Source organism: Anser cygnoides, chromosome 16, assembly GCF_040182565.1.
Source record: "Anser cygnoides isolate HZ-2024a breed goose chromosome 16, Taihu_goose_T2T_genome, whole genome shotgun sequence".
NCBI classification, from domain to species: domain Eukaryota; kingdom Metazoa; phylum Chordata; class Aves; order Anseriformes; family Anatidae; genus Anser; species Anser cygnoides.
Window position 1 is genome coordinate 2,656,427 of NC_089888.1, and position 14,542 is coordinate 2,670,968.

The 14,542-nt window shown below is 51.4% G+C and overlaps 1 protein-coding gene across 5 annotated transcripts in view; it reads left to right on the forward strand.

Moving 5' to 3' along the window:
• The window catches only part of NKAIN4 (sodium/potassium transporting ATPase interacting 4), a 49,352-nt gene that overhangs the window by 10,105 nt on the left and 24,705 nt on the right, over nt 1-14,542 (forward strand). For all 5 annotated transcript variants that reach the window (XR_007167382.2, XM_048074767.2, XM_048074769.2 and 2 more), the window contains exon 2: nt 14,015-14,152. Coding sequence is in view for 4 of the 5 variants with exons in the window: in XM_048074767.2 (XP_047930724.2) it covers nt 14,015-14,152 (138 nt within the window). In the remaining variant the exon portion in view is untranslated. The remainder of the gene's footprint in view (nt 1-14,014; nt 14,153-14,542) is intronic.

Below are 14,542 nucleotides of genomic sequence, written 5' to 3' on the forward strand. Positions count from 1 at the left end.
TGGCAGTTGGTTCTGGGGATGGTGCTGCTTCGTTTGCCTTTCATGGGCTCATTTGCACCACAGGAGCACACATTAGAAGAGGTCTTCTGGCCCCAAATGTGACGTCTCTTCCCAGAGGTGCTAGGCAGGGCAGTGGGAGGCTCTTGCTGAGTATATCCATCGCTAAGGTGTCTAGATCCAGAGAACCGGGCTGGTTCCTCCACCTCCATGCTGGACTTACACCCAGGGACACCACGACGCTGCACGGGAGGGCTGGTGGCTGCAGGGTCCCGCAGGACCCGACACACACACCTCGCTCTGCTCCTGGGTCCTCCAGGCCACACAAATCTCTGCCGTCAGAGCCCAAACCCAGATCTCCTGGATATAACCAGTGCACAAACTACAGGCTCATCCATCCTTGTGACCCACGCATGCTCATGTCTTTAAATAAACCCATGTGGCTTTTATTCCCTACCTAGCCAGAGACTACCATCTACCTCACGCTTTTCAGGGAAGGTTAACTTTGCTGCTCCTAAGTCACCGGCCATATACTTTGGGTGCTCAGGGTCAGTCGTGCTGCCAGATTAAAACAACATCAGCTGCGAAGTTGGCTAAGAGAAGTTACAGGAGTGCTTGAACTTCCAGGGCTGCCACTGAACTAGCTTAAAACTGGGTTGTGCGACAGCCTGAAAGAACAGATAGGGGGACAGAAAAACTCTGCCGTGGCTTCAGACAACAAAGCCTGTGTCTCTCTTCTGATGAATAATGGCTCTTTGTTTTATTCCTCAGATGACAGGGCCGTTACAACTGCTGAGAACTATTCCAGCGCTAAATATATGGCTGTGTAATAAAGGCTCTGCAATCTATGAACTGCGGCTGAATGGCTACTTGAGTGAATCATTTAAAGTACGATGAATTTCTGAAGCAGCTCATAGTGACAGGAGGCGGAGGGGCAGTAAACTCGTTTGCAGATCGCCCTGCCAGAGGATGCTTTCCTAGCGTGAGACGTAACCCAGGTTTCACGTCTGCCAAGTTTCTCCCTCGTGGTGGCTCCCACGGCCGTGTGAAGTTCCTCACTCGTTTTGGGCACCAAACTACAAAGGGTGTTTCAGATGGAGCCCCGGTGTTTGGCGGTGACACGCTACGTGGATTTTCTAGCAGAAATTCTGGAAACCCAGGGCTGGCAGACCAAGTGGGAATGGGAACGCAGCAGCAAGTCCCTCATTCAGCTGTAACCCAGGGCTGAGCGCTCAACGGGATTTTGTTGGGCCACATCAGAAAGAGTGATAGTCTAGAGGTGCTATGTTAAGCTGCTTCTTACCCCTGTGGTGTTTGCACGCTGGTAGGGGAGGTGATGCATGGACGCTGTTACCTCTTAAAGCAGCGGATTTCGCCTCAGAGCCCTGCCAGATTAAACTTCCCTGAAACAACCTAATGCAGCAACAAGGATTTGAATTTCCATAATGTGGATTAGCACTTTTCTATTTTAGCTAATCCTTGCAGACAGACCTGCAAACAAGAAGGTGAAAGCACGTGAGCGAGGCGATCAGAAAGTTTGCAGTGGAGGCAAGCCAGGATCCTGGGATGAGGAACCAGCTCGCACCCCCAAGGGGAGCAATACCGGCAGCAGGGAGGCAGGGCCAAGTGTGGACAGAGCTTTTGTAAGAGATGTTAATAGAGGGCAAGTCTTTGTCCCCTTTCAGGGCTGGAGGAGGCAGAAGTGCTCCAGAAGTGCTCACTGGTGCCCTGCTTCAGAGCTGCCGCCCCACGGCGCGGGGCTCAGCCCCGGCAAGGTCACCAAACCTGCGCGGCCGCGGCACGGCCGAGACTTGCTGCAGAAGAACCGAGCTGCCAAAGTGGCATCTATTGAGCGGGCTCGTTTAAAAGGAGAGGGAGAGAAAAAAAAAAAAGACAGAGGGAAAAGAGAAATTCAGCTCCGCTGTTGAATAAACCATGAGCTCAAGTCAGCAGGGGAGGGTAGGAGCCGCGCCGGGAGAGCAGGGCAGCGATGAGGGGAACGCGAACGTCGCGCGAGGAGCGCGGCCGAGGAGGGGCCTGGCGGTTGTGGGATGCTCCTGGACACTTAATTGGGGAGCGGGCTGGTGGGGGGGCCAAAAGATGCCCCCAATAACACGGAGACACTTGGCCGGACTGCAAAAAAATCCAAACAAATTGGGTAGCACAACAGACGAGAGAAATTATGCTCGTAAGATAAACCATGGCCGAGTGACGCTGCACAAACGGCCCCGCAGAAGAACGCCGCTCTTGTCTCAGCCGCCCTAATTGGGGGGCCGGGCAGCGGGCGGCGAAAACCCCGCGTTGCACATTTTCCCTTCCTAATGAGGACCATCCGCCCCCTCCCCCAAGAGCAAAATTCCCCCCAGTCCTATTTAGCAGCGGGCTGAAAGGCCTGGTTTCAGTCCGCTTTCCCCCAGCAAACTCATCCTGGCAGGAGCTGCATTAAGGAGGACGAGTAGAAAATGATAATAAATTGAGGACTCGCTCCCGTTTCACCTTGTGACGAATCCATCCAGTGGGGGACTCGGGAAGGGTGATAAGAGGACGGACGGGGTTGCTGCTTTCCTTTTGACGCTTGGTCATGTGGAAAATAACCCCATTCCAGGCCTCGCTCAAAAGGGTTTTCCTTTTAAAATAATGCTTTTTAAAAGGCACCGAGTCCTTATTTACACCGTTGGAAAGGCAGCAGCAGCTCGCCTCCATCAAAGGGAGTGTCACGGGTCTCATTTCATCATCTGCTTGGACTGAAACGCCAAAACAAAGGGAATGCTGCACAAAAAGTAGTATGGTCAATGCCATTACTACACGTCAGAGAACTTGTTAAATCTTGTGGGGTTTTTTTTTAGCACAATGCTGTATTGCCAATAAATCCCCGATCAGGATCTTTTGTCTCATCGAACTCCTCTCAAGTACAGCGTAGCTGACACCTACAGGAACACACGGCACGGGGAAGGGTGGGCACGAAAACCACGAGCTGACTGACTTCCACCACGGCTCCTTCTCACGTTTTGGACCCAGCGCCCTCCACCCAAGCACTCACTCCCAGCACTCGATCCGGTCGGCAGCAGAGAAGCACTCGGGCCCTATTTTGACTCCCCGGCACAGACTGTGCTTCCCAAGGTGCTCACAAACCGTGAGAGAGGGGGGCTGCCCATCAGCATCTCTTCGCCCAAACTGCCTAAACCTTCCACCATCTCCACTGTGCTTCACCCTTACTCGTTTAATCTATTCCAGCAGTTTATGGGACTCTGTTCTCCTGCTCTTATTAGCTTAGGGGAAAGAGAGCTGGATCTCTGCTTCCCAATTCATAATGCCCACGGGGAGGTTGCAGCTGGGGAGGAAACCCAGGGGACCTGGCACCCAGGGGACCCGGCACCCCAGGAAACTCCAGGACCATGCTGCCGGGGCCGTGCATGGGTTTCAGCAGCGCTGAGACGTCAGTGAGACCTGAGTCCCCAGCCCTTGGGCTTTGCCTCCTGGATGGGCTGGCAAAGCGAAGCATCCCTAGCATACAGGTCTTGAGGGAAGCGAGGGAAGCTGGGTTTGTTACCTGCGATTACAAAAGTAATTAATCTGTGATTTAAGCAGGATTGATTTCCTCCCAGCGAAGCAATCGGAAGATGAAAGTCAATAGTGATCGATTCATTTTCTAGGTACTCTGTAGAAGTGAAGTTGTTTGTGGGGACTGTGGTTATTGGAAAATTCCTGCAATACCCCAAAAGCCTCTGCCAGTCCCTATTTGTAGGAAAATGGTCGTTTGCCTGTTTGTTCCAATTTAAAACCCTTCCTATCAAAAGCGTTTTACTGAAACCAGAAGCTGGACTGTTAAATGGTTTTCATTTCCAAAATATTCTTTTCTTCCCGGTGCTTTCTCATTGCGTGCTTCGATGACTGGCCTGGAAGTTTACTAGCACATTCTTTAGGGGAGAGTTGGTCAGTATGCGCTGAGATGGATTTTGGAACTGGAAAATGGCTACGTCTTTTCACAATACAATTTTTCAAGGGGAATTTTCCTTGTGTCTGCTTTTTAACTGAAATAAGCACATTTTCATGTTAGCTTTTTTTTTTTTTTGTTGGCAGAGCATAAACAACAGAGTGTTACTAGAGATGATTAAAACTCGGCTGTCTCAGTACGGGTGATTTTATACTGACGATAGCGTGCCTGAAGTGCAAGCGAATCACTTGGCACGCTCGTGGCCATACTCCTAAAACACCTCCAGCTTCTAATCTGTCTGAAAACTTTCTGCATATTGTCATGACGTGCAGAGGGAAAAGTCTCCAGGGTCAGTTTTGATATATAAATCCAATCACTTCTGCAGCATTAGCTCATCTGCTCTGTCCTGACTTCCCAGCTGTTTATTAGACTGAAGTTATATCCTCCGACCGCGGAGGGCAAGGTAAGAGTAATAGCTGGAGCAGGCAGCAGTGCGGAGCCTGAACTGCCTCAGCATCCTTTGCTGGGACTTGCTGAGCATCAGGACCCTGCGACAGGGCTGAGTCTGGGGGGACGCAGGCCTGGAAGCGGGGTGAGCGCTCCGCTTTGTGAACTTGATGGTGAGGGGCAGGGTGAGGGTCTGGTGCTGCGACCAGCACCGGGAGGTTCCCAGCCTAAAATGACACCTCTTGTAACCCCTAAGGGCACGCTGGCATCCAAGGAAAACCCTGTTACGATGTTGTTACGGTTCCTGCTGATGCGTTAATATGAAATATTAAAGATTTTGTGCAAAATGAGGGCATTATTTCTAATTGCACTCCATAGGCAGGAAAACAGAAGGTTAACACCTCTGCTGCAGCACTTTGGGGGAGCAGAACGAAACGCAGGAGATGGATCCTGGTTTGTCCTGTTCTCTGTAGGAGCCAGGCTGGGTGTCAGTGCACCCGTACCCGACCTCTGCGTTGTTCCCATGGGCTTTTCCCTCCTGTTCCTTGGGCCCAGATCTCACGGGGCGCTGCCGCACGTGGCTCCAGCTGGACGGACACCACGCCTCGCGTTAGCCGATGCTCCAGTGCTGAACTGAGCGAGGGCTTCTGTCTTTCTCAAGGAGCTGCTGCTCGTGGCATTACAGAGAGGCAACAAGCATCACGTGTAGCTGCTGGCAGGTGGAATGGGAAAGCTGTGAAATCCTGGGAAACCCAGCCCTTTGGCTTCACATGTCTTTCCCTGACCCCACAACTTCACAGCTAGGCGTTAGGAAGCAGAAGTGCTAAGAGGACTTCTCTGTGTCCTGGTGGGGGAGATAAAATCTTCATTGCCTCTCTGCTTTCCATGAGAAACAGATGCTCCATGAGAAAGGGTCCGCTTGTGCTGTAATTACCAGTGGAAATTTCTGGGTGGCCGTGCTGTCTCCCCTCCCGCTGCGGGATGACTGCAAATGGGCTTTTCTTCTCGGAGCGGAGTCGCAGCAAGACCATGGCAGCTCCCAATTTCCTAGATTATTAATAATAACAATATCATTTGCTTTCTCCCCTATTTCTCAGCCACCCTGCACTTCCCTTTTAATGAATTCCCTTCCCTGGCTGCAGACTCGGCAGTGACACCAGCCTGATTTGTAATGTAAATAGGCAGCCCAGCGTAAAGGCGACCTGCAAGAGCACTGCAGGGCTCTAATTATAATTTTCATTAAACTCCTTCTGTTTACGAATATCCAAGCAATCTGGCATTGCAGCAGGAGCAAGGGGAAATTAAAGCAACACTACCACTTAGCTACAGTGTCGGGGAGGGGGGGACCCAGCTGTTGAGCAGAAACTGAGACAGGGTGCTGCGCTTTCCTGCGGACAAAGTTGGGAAGAGCTATTCCTGCTCTGGCATCCTTCCCCTCCCGAGTTTTGGCCCGGCTGCAGAGCTAGCATGTGTTTTCCCTTCCGAGGCCCTGGCTGTGTTTTGTTCGTGATCCCTTCGTGACCTAATTAAGGGGCTGAGCTGCTCCAGCCCCCGAGCTGCGTGCAGGGGGACAGCGGCTGCTGGCGCGGCCGGAGCGGGACGGGGAGCGCAGGGAGCTCCGTGCAGCACCGCCGAGGCCCTGCTGGTGCTTTGCTGCCCCATGCGCACACCAGGAAACATCCTCATGTTCCCCTGGCTGGGGAAAGCAGCTTCAGGTGCTCCCAGAGAGGCATTTTTTCTTGCTCACAGCCCACACTAAGTTTTATTGAAGGGAAAGTGCTGCAGGTGCCAGGCGTGAGTGAGATTTGCGCAGGGGACGCCAAATGTGAACAATTTTGTCCCTTTAGCTAAAGGTGGGAGATGTTCTCTGAGTAATTCGGACACAGCGAGCCTTCTTCGGGCTGCATGCAGGCAGGATGGGGAAGAACTGAGCTTGGCTTTTCGAGCCTGAAGCAAGAGTTTCTTCCTCCTCTGGGAAACTGCCCGTAGCATATTTAAGGCTATAAATCAACTCTGGGGTAACCAGAGGGAAAATAAAATTGCAGTTTGCAATAAATGCCTATAAAATAGCAAGGATAGCAATAATTTTGTCTAAACTGTGTGAGTCCAACTGGTATCTCATGAGCTTTATACACCCTGGGAGTCTTGGTCCAACCCCTGAATGGCTTTGAAACCTTTCTAGTGCACCTGGGGCTCTGCAAGCTGTTCCCAAACCGCTGCTCCCACATCCAGGAGACTCCAGAGAGCTGCACCGTTAGCAGCCAGGCTGGGCAGTCCTGGCCCAAGCTGCGCATCCGAACAGCCTTGTGTGCTGGGCAGGTCCTGGCTATGGGACTGCTCCCTCCCTCCGGCAGCAAGATGCCACAGCAAGTTGATATCTGTCTCTTTTAGCTGAGCAGACGATGCTTAAGATAGCAAGTCAGAGGATATAGGGTCAGTCCCTATAGCTAACAGCCCCTTTGCTAATTTTCAAGTATTTGTATTTTTTCCCCCCATCCCTGCCAGGCAAACAAACCCAAACTTTGGGTAGCCTTCCTGGCTGAGCAGAGGCAGAGATCACACACCGTAATGCCCTGTTGGTAGGAAATAAATCTCCCTATTAGAAAATTAAATTCCTGCTGATCTCCAACACTGCTCTGCCTCACAGCCTTTATAGGGTTTAGATGGCTTCGTAAATGGTAGCAGATCTCCTGAGGGAAATGGCTGGGGAGTTAATGGCACGTCTTTAATATACTTCGCTCAACAGTGAAATTCGTGCTACTGGTGGGAGAAGGCTCCCCCCAGGTCCCTGCCCGGGGTTGTTGGTGTGAGGTGGGCTAGGGTGGGACTGCAAGTCCTGCAGCTGGAGAGGGGAACAAGGCTGCCACAAGCACAGAGCCCGGGGTAAGGCTGTGCCTTGCGGAGCAGCCGGCTGATGAAAATGTCAGGCACTTGTTGAAGAAACTCATTATTTTTGCGTCTGTTGGAAGCAGTCACATCCCCTTTGTTCCGGTGCCCCCTCTCTGTTGCGAAGCTGGAGAGCCGAAGCAGAGCTCTGAAACCGCGCGAGGAGAAAAAGCTGGGGGCAGGGGGTCTTGTGGGCACAACAGATTAATCTAATTATGTTTGGAAAACTTAGGTTTGAGTGTTGACGTAGGTTACAAACCGAACGAGTTTGTCATTCTTGTCAGAGTGCTTTTTTTGCCCGGCTCACAAAGGCACCTGCTTATTAATTTAGGCTGATTGCTAATCTTGGCAATCAGCAATCAGAGCAGCGTGCAGATGCTATCGGGAGTCAGGAGCACAGGGAACAGTGCCGCTCTGGTTTGTGATGCTGCTGCTGCGCACAAACCTAGGCTCTAGGTGAAACCAAGAGGCTTCTGCACCGCCTCGGTGCCAGTCTCATCCCTTGTGCTCACCGAGGAGCGAGGATCGTGCCTCTCCTGGAATGCTAAGCAGCATTCGGGCTGCATAATCACAGATCTTCACAGCCAGGATGTTTGTGAAAGGCGTCGGTGCCAGAAAGCCACAGGGATGGAGGCCAGAGCAGCGGCACCCCTGAGCATCGAGAACGATGCTGGGAGGGGACAAAAGGGAGCAGAAAGGTGCCAGGCCGGGGGGAGGCGGGGAGGGCCCACGGCCGGGCTGTGTAGCAGCAGGACCCGACAGCAGGGCAGCTGTGCTGAGCCCCGCCGAGGTTTGAGGGCCCTGGGCAGGATGGTGACCCCACTCACAGCGACGGTGCCTTCTCCAGCCACCTTGCCTCCGGCAGGCATTTGTCTCCCAGGCCCTCAGAGTGACCGGTTCGCCTCGGAAACATAAGTGATTTAAAGATATAAGGTCCGCTACCGGGGGGCCTCCCTAAGGTCTGTGTGAATAGAAGGGGTTCAAGCAGCTCCTGGGGAGGAAACGGACCCAAGCGGGCAGAGAATGGGGCTTATTGTCTCCTGTGGCCAGCGGGACCGACCGCGTCGGGGGGACAGGGTGACAAACGGAGACCTCCCGTGCAATTAGTCCCCTGACCTCTGCGGTTCGGCGCGGGATGCCGGGAAGGGAGCTGGGGATCACAAGGCCCCGAGGAAGGTTTCCTTGACAACACTTAGTGAAGAAAAATGAGATTTCGTGAAGGCGGCGTGGATCAGCACGTGAGATGCCGACTTCGGAAGAGACAAGGACGTGGCACCTAGCAAACGAGCCCCTCGGTCAGGGGGATGCGAAGCACTGGCTCAGTGAATTGCTCTTTTTCAGACAAACTCAATTAAACAGCTATTAAGACCATTAATATTTATTTAGAGATGCAACCACTCTGGTAAAAGCAAGCTTATTGTTTAACTCAATAATTTTTCTACCCACAAAATCTTCACCTTGAATAAGCCCTGGCGTACAGCGGAGAAGTTTCTGCTCACTGCTGCTATTTTCATTGTACTGCAGCGTGGGTTTAGGGTTCTTTAGATCTCGTCTTGTTTCACCATTTACAAAAACAAAGCAATTGTACAGAAAGACAATAGTGTAATAAGAATAATAATGCCAGCAACAATAATAAGAGCAACAACAATAAGCAGGGCAAGTGTCTGGCATTGCCAAACTTCAACTGTTCTGGAAGAACCAGGAAAAAAAAAAAGTGTTCAAACCCCAAATAGATACATTTTAAAATGAGACATTTGAGACTTTCTTAATTTCTTCCTGCTGTCTCAGCTAGCTGGACTCGAGCACTCATCGTTACATGATGTCTCATAGGGACAGCAGTGCTGTGACTTCGCCCTGAACCCAAGCCATCAACCACTGCGTGGCCAAAATACCGCAGGAAATCAGCGCAAGTTTCCTCCTCAAGAAAAGGCCCGTGACCTTTCTCAGTGAAAGTCTTGGCCGCCCTGCTGGTGTTTGCACAGTAGACAAACAAAGAGCATCTTCTTAAAAAGCAAGGCCGGTTGGCAGGGGACCAAAAGCCGAGTCAACGAGTCGGGACTCAGCCAGGCGGGCCTGAAAATCCGAGGAGCGCGTTGCTGACCGAGGGGTGCAGCTCAGGCACTTTTGCAGTTGGGCTTGGCAAGAGAGCAAATATCGGGGGTTTATATCGCAATTTTGTCTGTGCCAAAGCTGTAGGTCCACACACAGAGATCCAGGGCGGCTGTGTACATCTCTGAACGAGGCAGTGCAGAGTCGGAGCGGTCCGTGAGGCTGTGTCCTTCTTGTGGTGAAAGTCATGGGAAGCACAAGAGTTTAAAAGCGGCTTTTTTTATTGTCCACATGGAAAATTGGCTGGGTTTCTGGGTAAAACATTCTTTCACATTTTGTACAGGGAATGTCTCCCGATTTTAGGGAAAATTCTGCCTCGTCAAAACCTGAAGCTACCAGGTATCACTCCTAAAAGTCAGCTCCTGAAAAGTCTAAACCTTTTCTGGAAGAAGAGGAGATTTTCTGACCAGCTCAAACCACAGCTATGGGCCCAATACAAAGGCAAACCTCAAACGAACTCCCAAGGCTGCACAGCACTGGATTTTGGGAAGGTTTGTCTCCAGTCATGCATTTACAGTACAAAAAACTGAAACTGAGACGATCTGATGAATTTATGGAAGAAATCTTTCCCTTATTAAGACAGTACATAAAAACTTGCCTTGTCCCTGTCTAAGTAAACTGAGAAGAGCAAATCTAGCTGATGGCATTGTCTTGATAGAAGAGTGTAAAGGACAGGGAGTTAAGGCATTACGGGTAACTGATTTGTTCACCAGCACCTCTTTTTCCTTAGCACTGTGGAGGCACAAAGGGAACAGGTTGGACTCCCCAGCTAACCAGCATGACAGAAACAACAGCTGAAGCAAAGATGAGGCAATCAGAAAGATTGGGAGGACCAGAATTTAAACAAGCACCCCCCAGCCCACGTTAAATCACCCCAGAGCGTCCTGCTGGCAGCAGCATCCGCCAGTGAGACCGTGCTGCCGGAGCCATCGCAAACACAGCTGGAACAGTCGGAGCCCTCCGACAAGAAACGGTTCCACGTTCAGAGATGTTTCCTGAGGCCGTTTTCCTATTCTGCAGGAGGGTCCATCAGGTGATGCTCCCCTCCAGCTCGGGTACGGCATCTCCTCTCTGGTGAGGCTTTAATGGCGTGAAGCCCTTGAGCACGTCCCATCCTGCTGGCTCACAAAGCCCCTCTCTGTGTGTGAGCCACGCGATAGGACTCTCCGTAAGCTGCAGAACGTCTTCTCTGCCTTTCTTATCTTTCCCAGCTGTATAAATGAATGATAGCCTGACGGAGAGCTTGAGCTCGTTTTGTTTGAACGGCTAACAGTTGCTTCACATGCTTATTTGCTGTTCCAGTTTCACTCGGATCAGCAGAAATGTGGTTTATTTCTGCAGAAGAAAGTCTGCCGCTATCCTGATTTTAGTACCGCAACACGTAATTTAATTCAAGGAGTGAAAGGTAAAAATGTCTTGTGGTCTAGAAAAGCAAGAAGAGCAGAAGGAATACTATTTTTAATAAGAACAGTCATAAAGAAGAAAAAATTGTTCTCCCTGATGGAAAGGTCCTGTCAGCTTTGAATGGGTTGAAACCTGTTCCGCAATCTGTGAAATTTCTCTTTACAACCAATATCTCCAGAATATAACGGGGTTTCTCAATAGAATAGTGTGAATCATCATAAAGCACGCTACAGCAAGGATATTACTCCGCAGAACCTTGGCAGCGGCAGCGAGAGCCGGCATTTCCCCTGCTCAGCAAGAGGATCCAAGAGGGGCTCAGTGGAGGGGTGCAGGTGCATCTGTCCACGTCGGCAGGGGCAGACCCTGGCCCTGCTGTTTCTGCCCAGACTGAAGGAAGCAGGCGCGAAGGGTACGGCCGCGTTCCCTGCATCTGCTGCTTTGTTACCAGCCCCAGACCGAGGCCAGTCTCGCACAGACATCAGCCCCGTTTACCTGCAAACCTCAGCAGCATTTAATGGGTGTGCTCTGCACACAGAACTGTAGTGTAACGAGTGAAATGCTTGTTTGTCTGCTGGCTTTTAGCAAATGTTTTCTTAATTATCCTAGATTCCTAGGGGGACAGGGACAAGCCCAGGGTAACTTTGGGCTGCGTTTCTGACAGCTGGGTTGCAGCCCAGGCTCACTATGTCAGTGATACAGAGCTGAGTTTCATCAGTAACATTTGGGGTTGTCATCAGTACACATCTTCCAGAAAATTGCTTTGCTTTGTGTAAATGAGGAAGCAGCTTGCCTGAGCGCTCACATCCCCCAGAAGCGTACCGACCCAGCTCCTGCTCCCCTCAGCTGAACTGACGGGCACAGCAGCTCTCTGCACCGGCTGAATCCCCTCCGCAGCTCCCAGGCACACAAAAACATTCAAAAATGCAGGGTAAGGAGCAAAGGAAGGTAATTTGGGACAGAAACAGCCAGGAGATGAGGGCAGTAATGAGAAAGGAAGTGTGACGTGAAGCCGGTGGGCCAGCAACCTCTCCAGGAGCTGCACCACAGCACCAGGTCAGCTGAGCTTGGCACGTCCTGCGAGAGCTCCGCTCACACTGGTTGCAGGGACCCAGCTAAATCATCTCCAGGGCAGTTGGGTACCTCTCAGGCCACGGAGCAGTGTTTCCCCTGGTCCAAACAAGCCAGGAAACATCAAGAAGATGTCGAAGGGCAGGCTGTCCCCTTTCATACAGCCCTAACGGAAAGAAGAACACACTTCTCTAGATGTGGATGCCTTGATTTGTGAGCGCGAGAACCCCAGGCAGACAGCACGGGTAGGAAGGATCTATCTTTATCCCCTTTTCCTGCCTGAAGGCAGGAGGCGAAGCTGAGTGCTGGTGCCCCCGGCAGCAGGGGGATGTTATCTCTGCAGGGCACAGCCCCGCGTGTCCCCGCAGCCAACCCAGGCAGCGCCGTGCCAGCTCCGGGCAGCACACGCTGCTGCACCACCGCGCCGCACCAAGCCAATTAAATGCCTGATTAGATGAGGTGCTCACAGACAAGCGACCCGCTGCCAGCCACCTCCAGCTCCCCCAATATCGTTAAGGTATGTGCAGTAATCCCCTCCTCAGAGGTTAAGCTGTTAACCTGTGACCGAGCTGCAGACAATCTGTGCTGGGGGAGACGGGGCTGAGAGCGCCCTGGGCAGCGCCTGCCCTGGTCCGCCCGCGGCCATCCCACAGCATCCTCCAGGGGATTCAAACTGATCAGAATGGGCCTCTTGCTTCAGAGGGAAGAAAGTTGTTTTGCAGAAGGCTCAGGAGACTGCCTCCGTTCCCTCCCCAGTCTCCTGCACCCCTTTGCCGGTGAAGAGAGATGTCAGTGGGGGAAAGCTGCTCACGACTCATCCCCCTTACCCAGGACTGATCCCCCTCACGCCGAGTTCTTTGAAAAAGAGATTTGTGTTGAAGTTCCAAGGTAGTGTTGAGAATTGCAATACCTTCACAGCCCAGGAGAGACACGAAGGTGGTTTGCCCACTGATTTGGGAAGAAGGAGGAACGATGGTCATTCGGTAGATGTGGCTTCCCCCATCACATGCCTTGGCTGGGTCCTGCAGCCGCTCACATCCCTAAATGCTTTAAACCTTTACAAAAGCCCCAGTGCTTGGCCCCCACCTGCCATCTAAAAGCCAAACCAGGAAAAGATTGGTTCACGTTTCATAGCTGGTTACACATAGTAGACTAAGATCATCCAAGCTTAACGTCTAATTAGTAGTTAAATTGACTATCAATGGTAAATTGTAATGATTTATTTAAGTGAAAATAAATATGAAATGTCATAACGTAATTGCAGCATACTACGCTAATGAACCACACGTTTGAAATTCACAGGAAAAGATGCTCTTTGAAATCTGCTGGAAAAACCTGCAGGAACCATTTTGCCCCCTCCACTCACTGTTTCCCTTATAATATTTAAAGGCTGTGGGGGTGTAAAGGCTAGCGTGCAGTTGTGTGTTTATTTTGCTCTTGCAGCTGCATGCCTAACACCACTGTTCGGATCCAGATGAACATTTGCTTGCCTGATACAATGGTTACAGAAGAAAAGCACGTCTTTAAGCAAATATGATTTGAGAATCAGACCAAGCACCTCAACAGTAGTGGAGTTTTATTTCCAGAACATAGTACTAGCCTTGAACCGGGCTATTAGTGCTGGAGAGGAACGCTGTGTCCTCCCAAAAGCTGATGTGTTTGCAGAATTTCTTTGCTGGGTGGCAGCATTTTCTGCTGGGGGAAGGCAGAGGAGAGAATTCCCTCCTCCCTCTCACCTTGATGGATGTGCGCTGGAGAGCAGAAATGTGAGAGGTGTCAGGAATGATGGAGCGATGCTGACGGCTCTGATAAATGAGTTCTTGGACGTCCTGCTGCAGCCGTTTAAGGTGCTACTGTCTTGCTGTCACCTCTGCCCGGGCAGCCTCCCCGTGGCAAAGCGCACAGAGGAGAGGCTGTGCCCCACGTAGGCACTCGAGCTCGCTGGTCCACATCAGCTCAGCCATCGGAGGGGAAAGGAGAGGCGCAAAGAAGGGTGGTTGTGGGTGCACGTCCTGTCCTACTGACCTGGTTCACGGGCAGTAAATTGCTTTGGGGTGGGAGTCACCACTTCAGCTGCTGCAGTGATTTGCTCAGGGAGCGTGTCAAAACCTTGACAGTGAACTTCGTGAGTGCAGAGGCTGTAACTCTCCTTTTTCTTCTCCTTTCCAGCTTGCTGCGTTAGAGAGGCAAGTGTTTGATTTCCTGGGATACCAGTGGGCCCCCATCCTAGCCAACTTCCTCCACATCATCATCGTTATCCTTGGCCTGTTTGGCACTATTCAATACAGACCTCGCTACATAGTGGTGGTAAGTCATATCCTCTTTGTTCAGAGCCTTTCAAAGCCCTTCATAGCCTTTGCTCTGGTGGTATGCAGCAAGTGATGAGGAACTGAGTGAAGCCCTTGGGAAATCAGGCACGAGCACTGCAAACAATTTTAGCAGGAGGTGCCTGGCTGCGTGTAGGAACACGTTTGGTGTGCCGCACTTTTGTGCTTACTCCAGACTTGGAAGACTTCAGATGTTTATTACTAGCACCAAAGTAACACCAGGCCACTGCACAACAGAGAGGGAGAAAGAGATGTTGGACATAGCAGAAGCTCTCCCACTCGTTCCAAGGCTCTGTCCCTGTGTCTCTAATTAGGCAAGGGACCTTCTGCATACGAGAAACAGAGGGAGAGAAAATTGTTACGGTGCTGA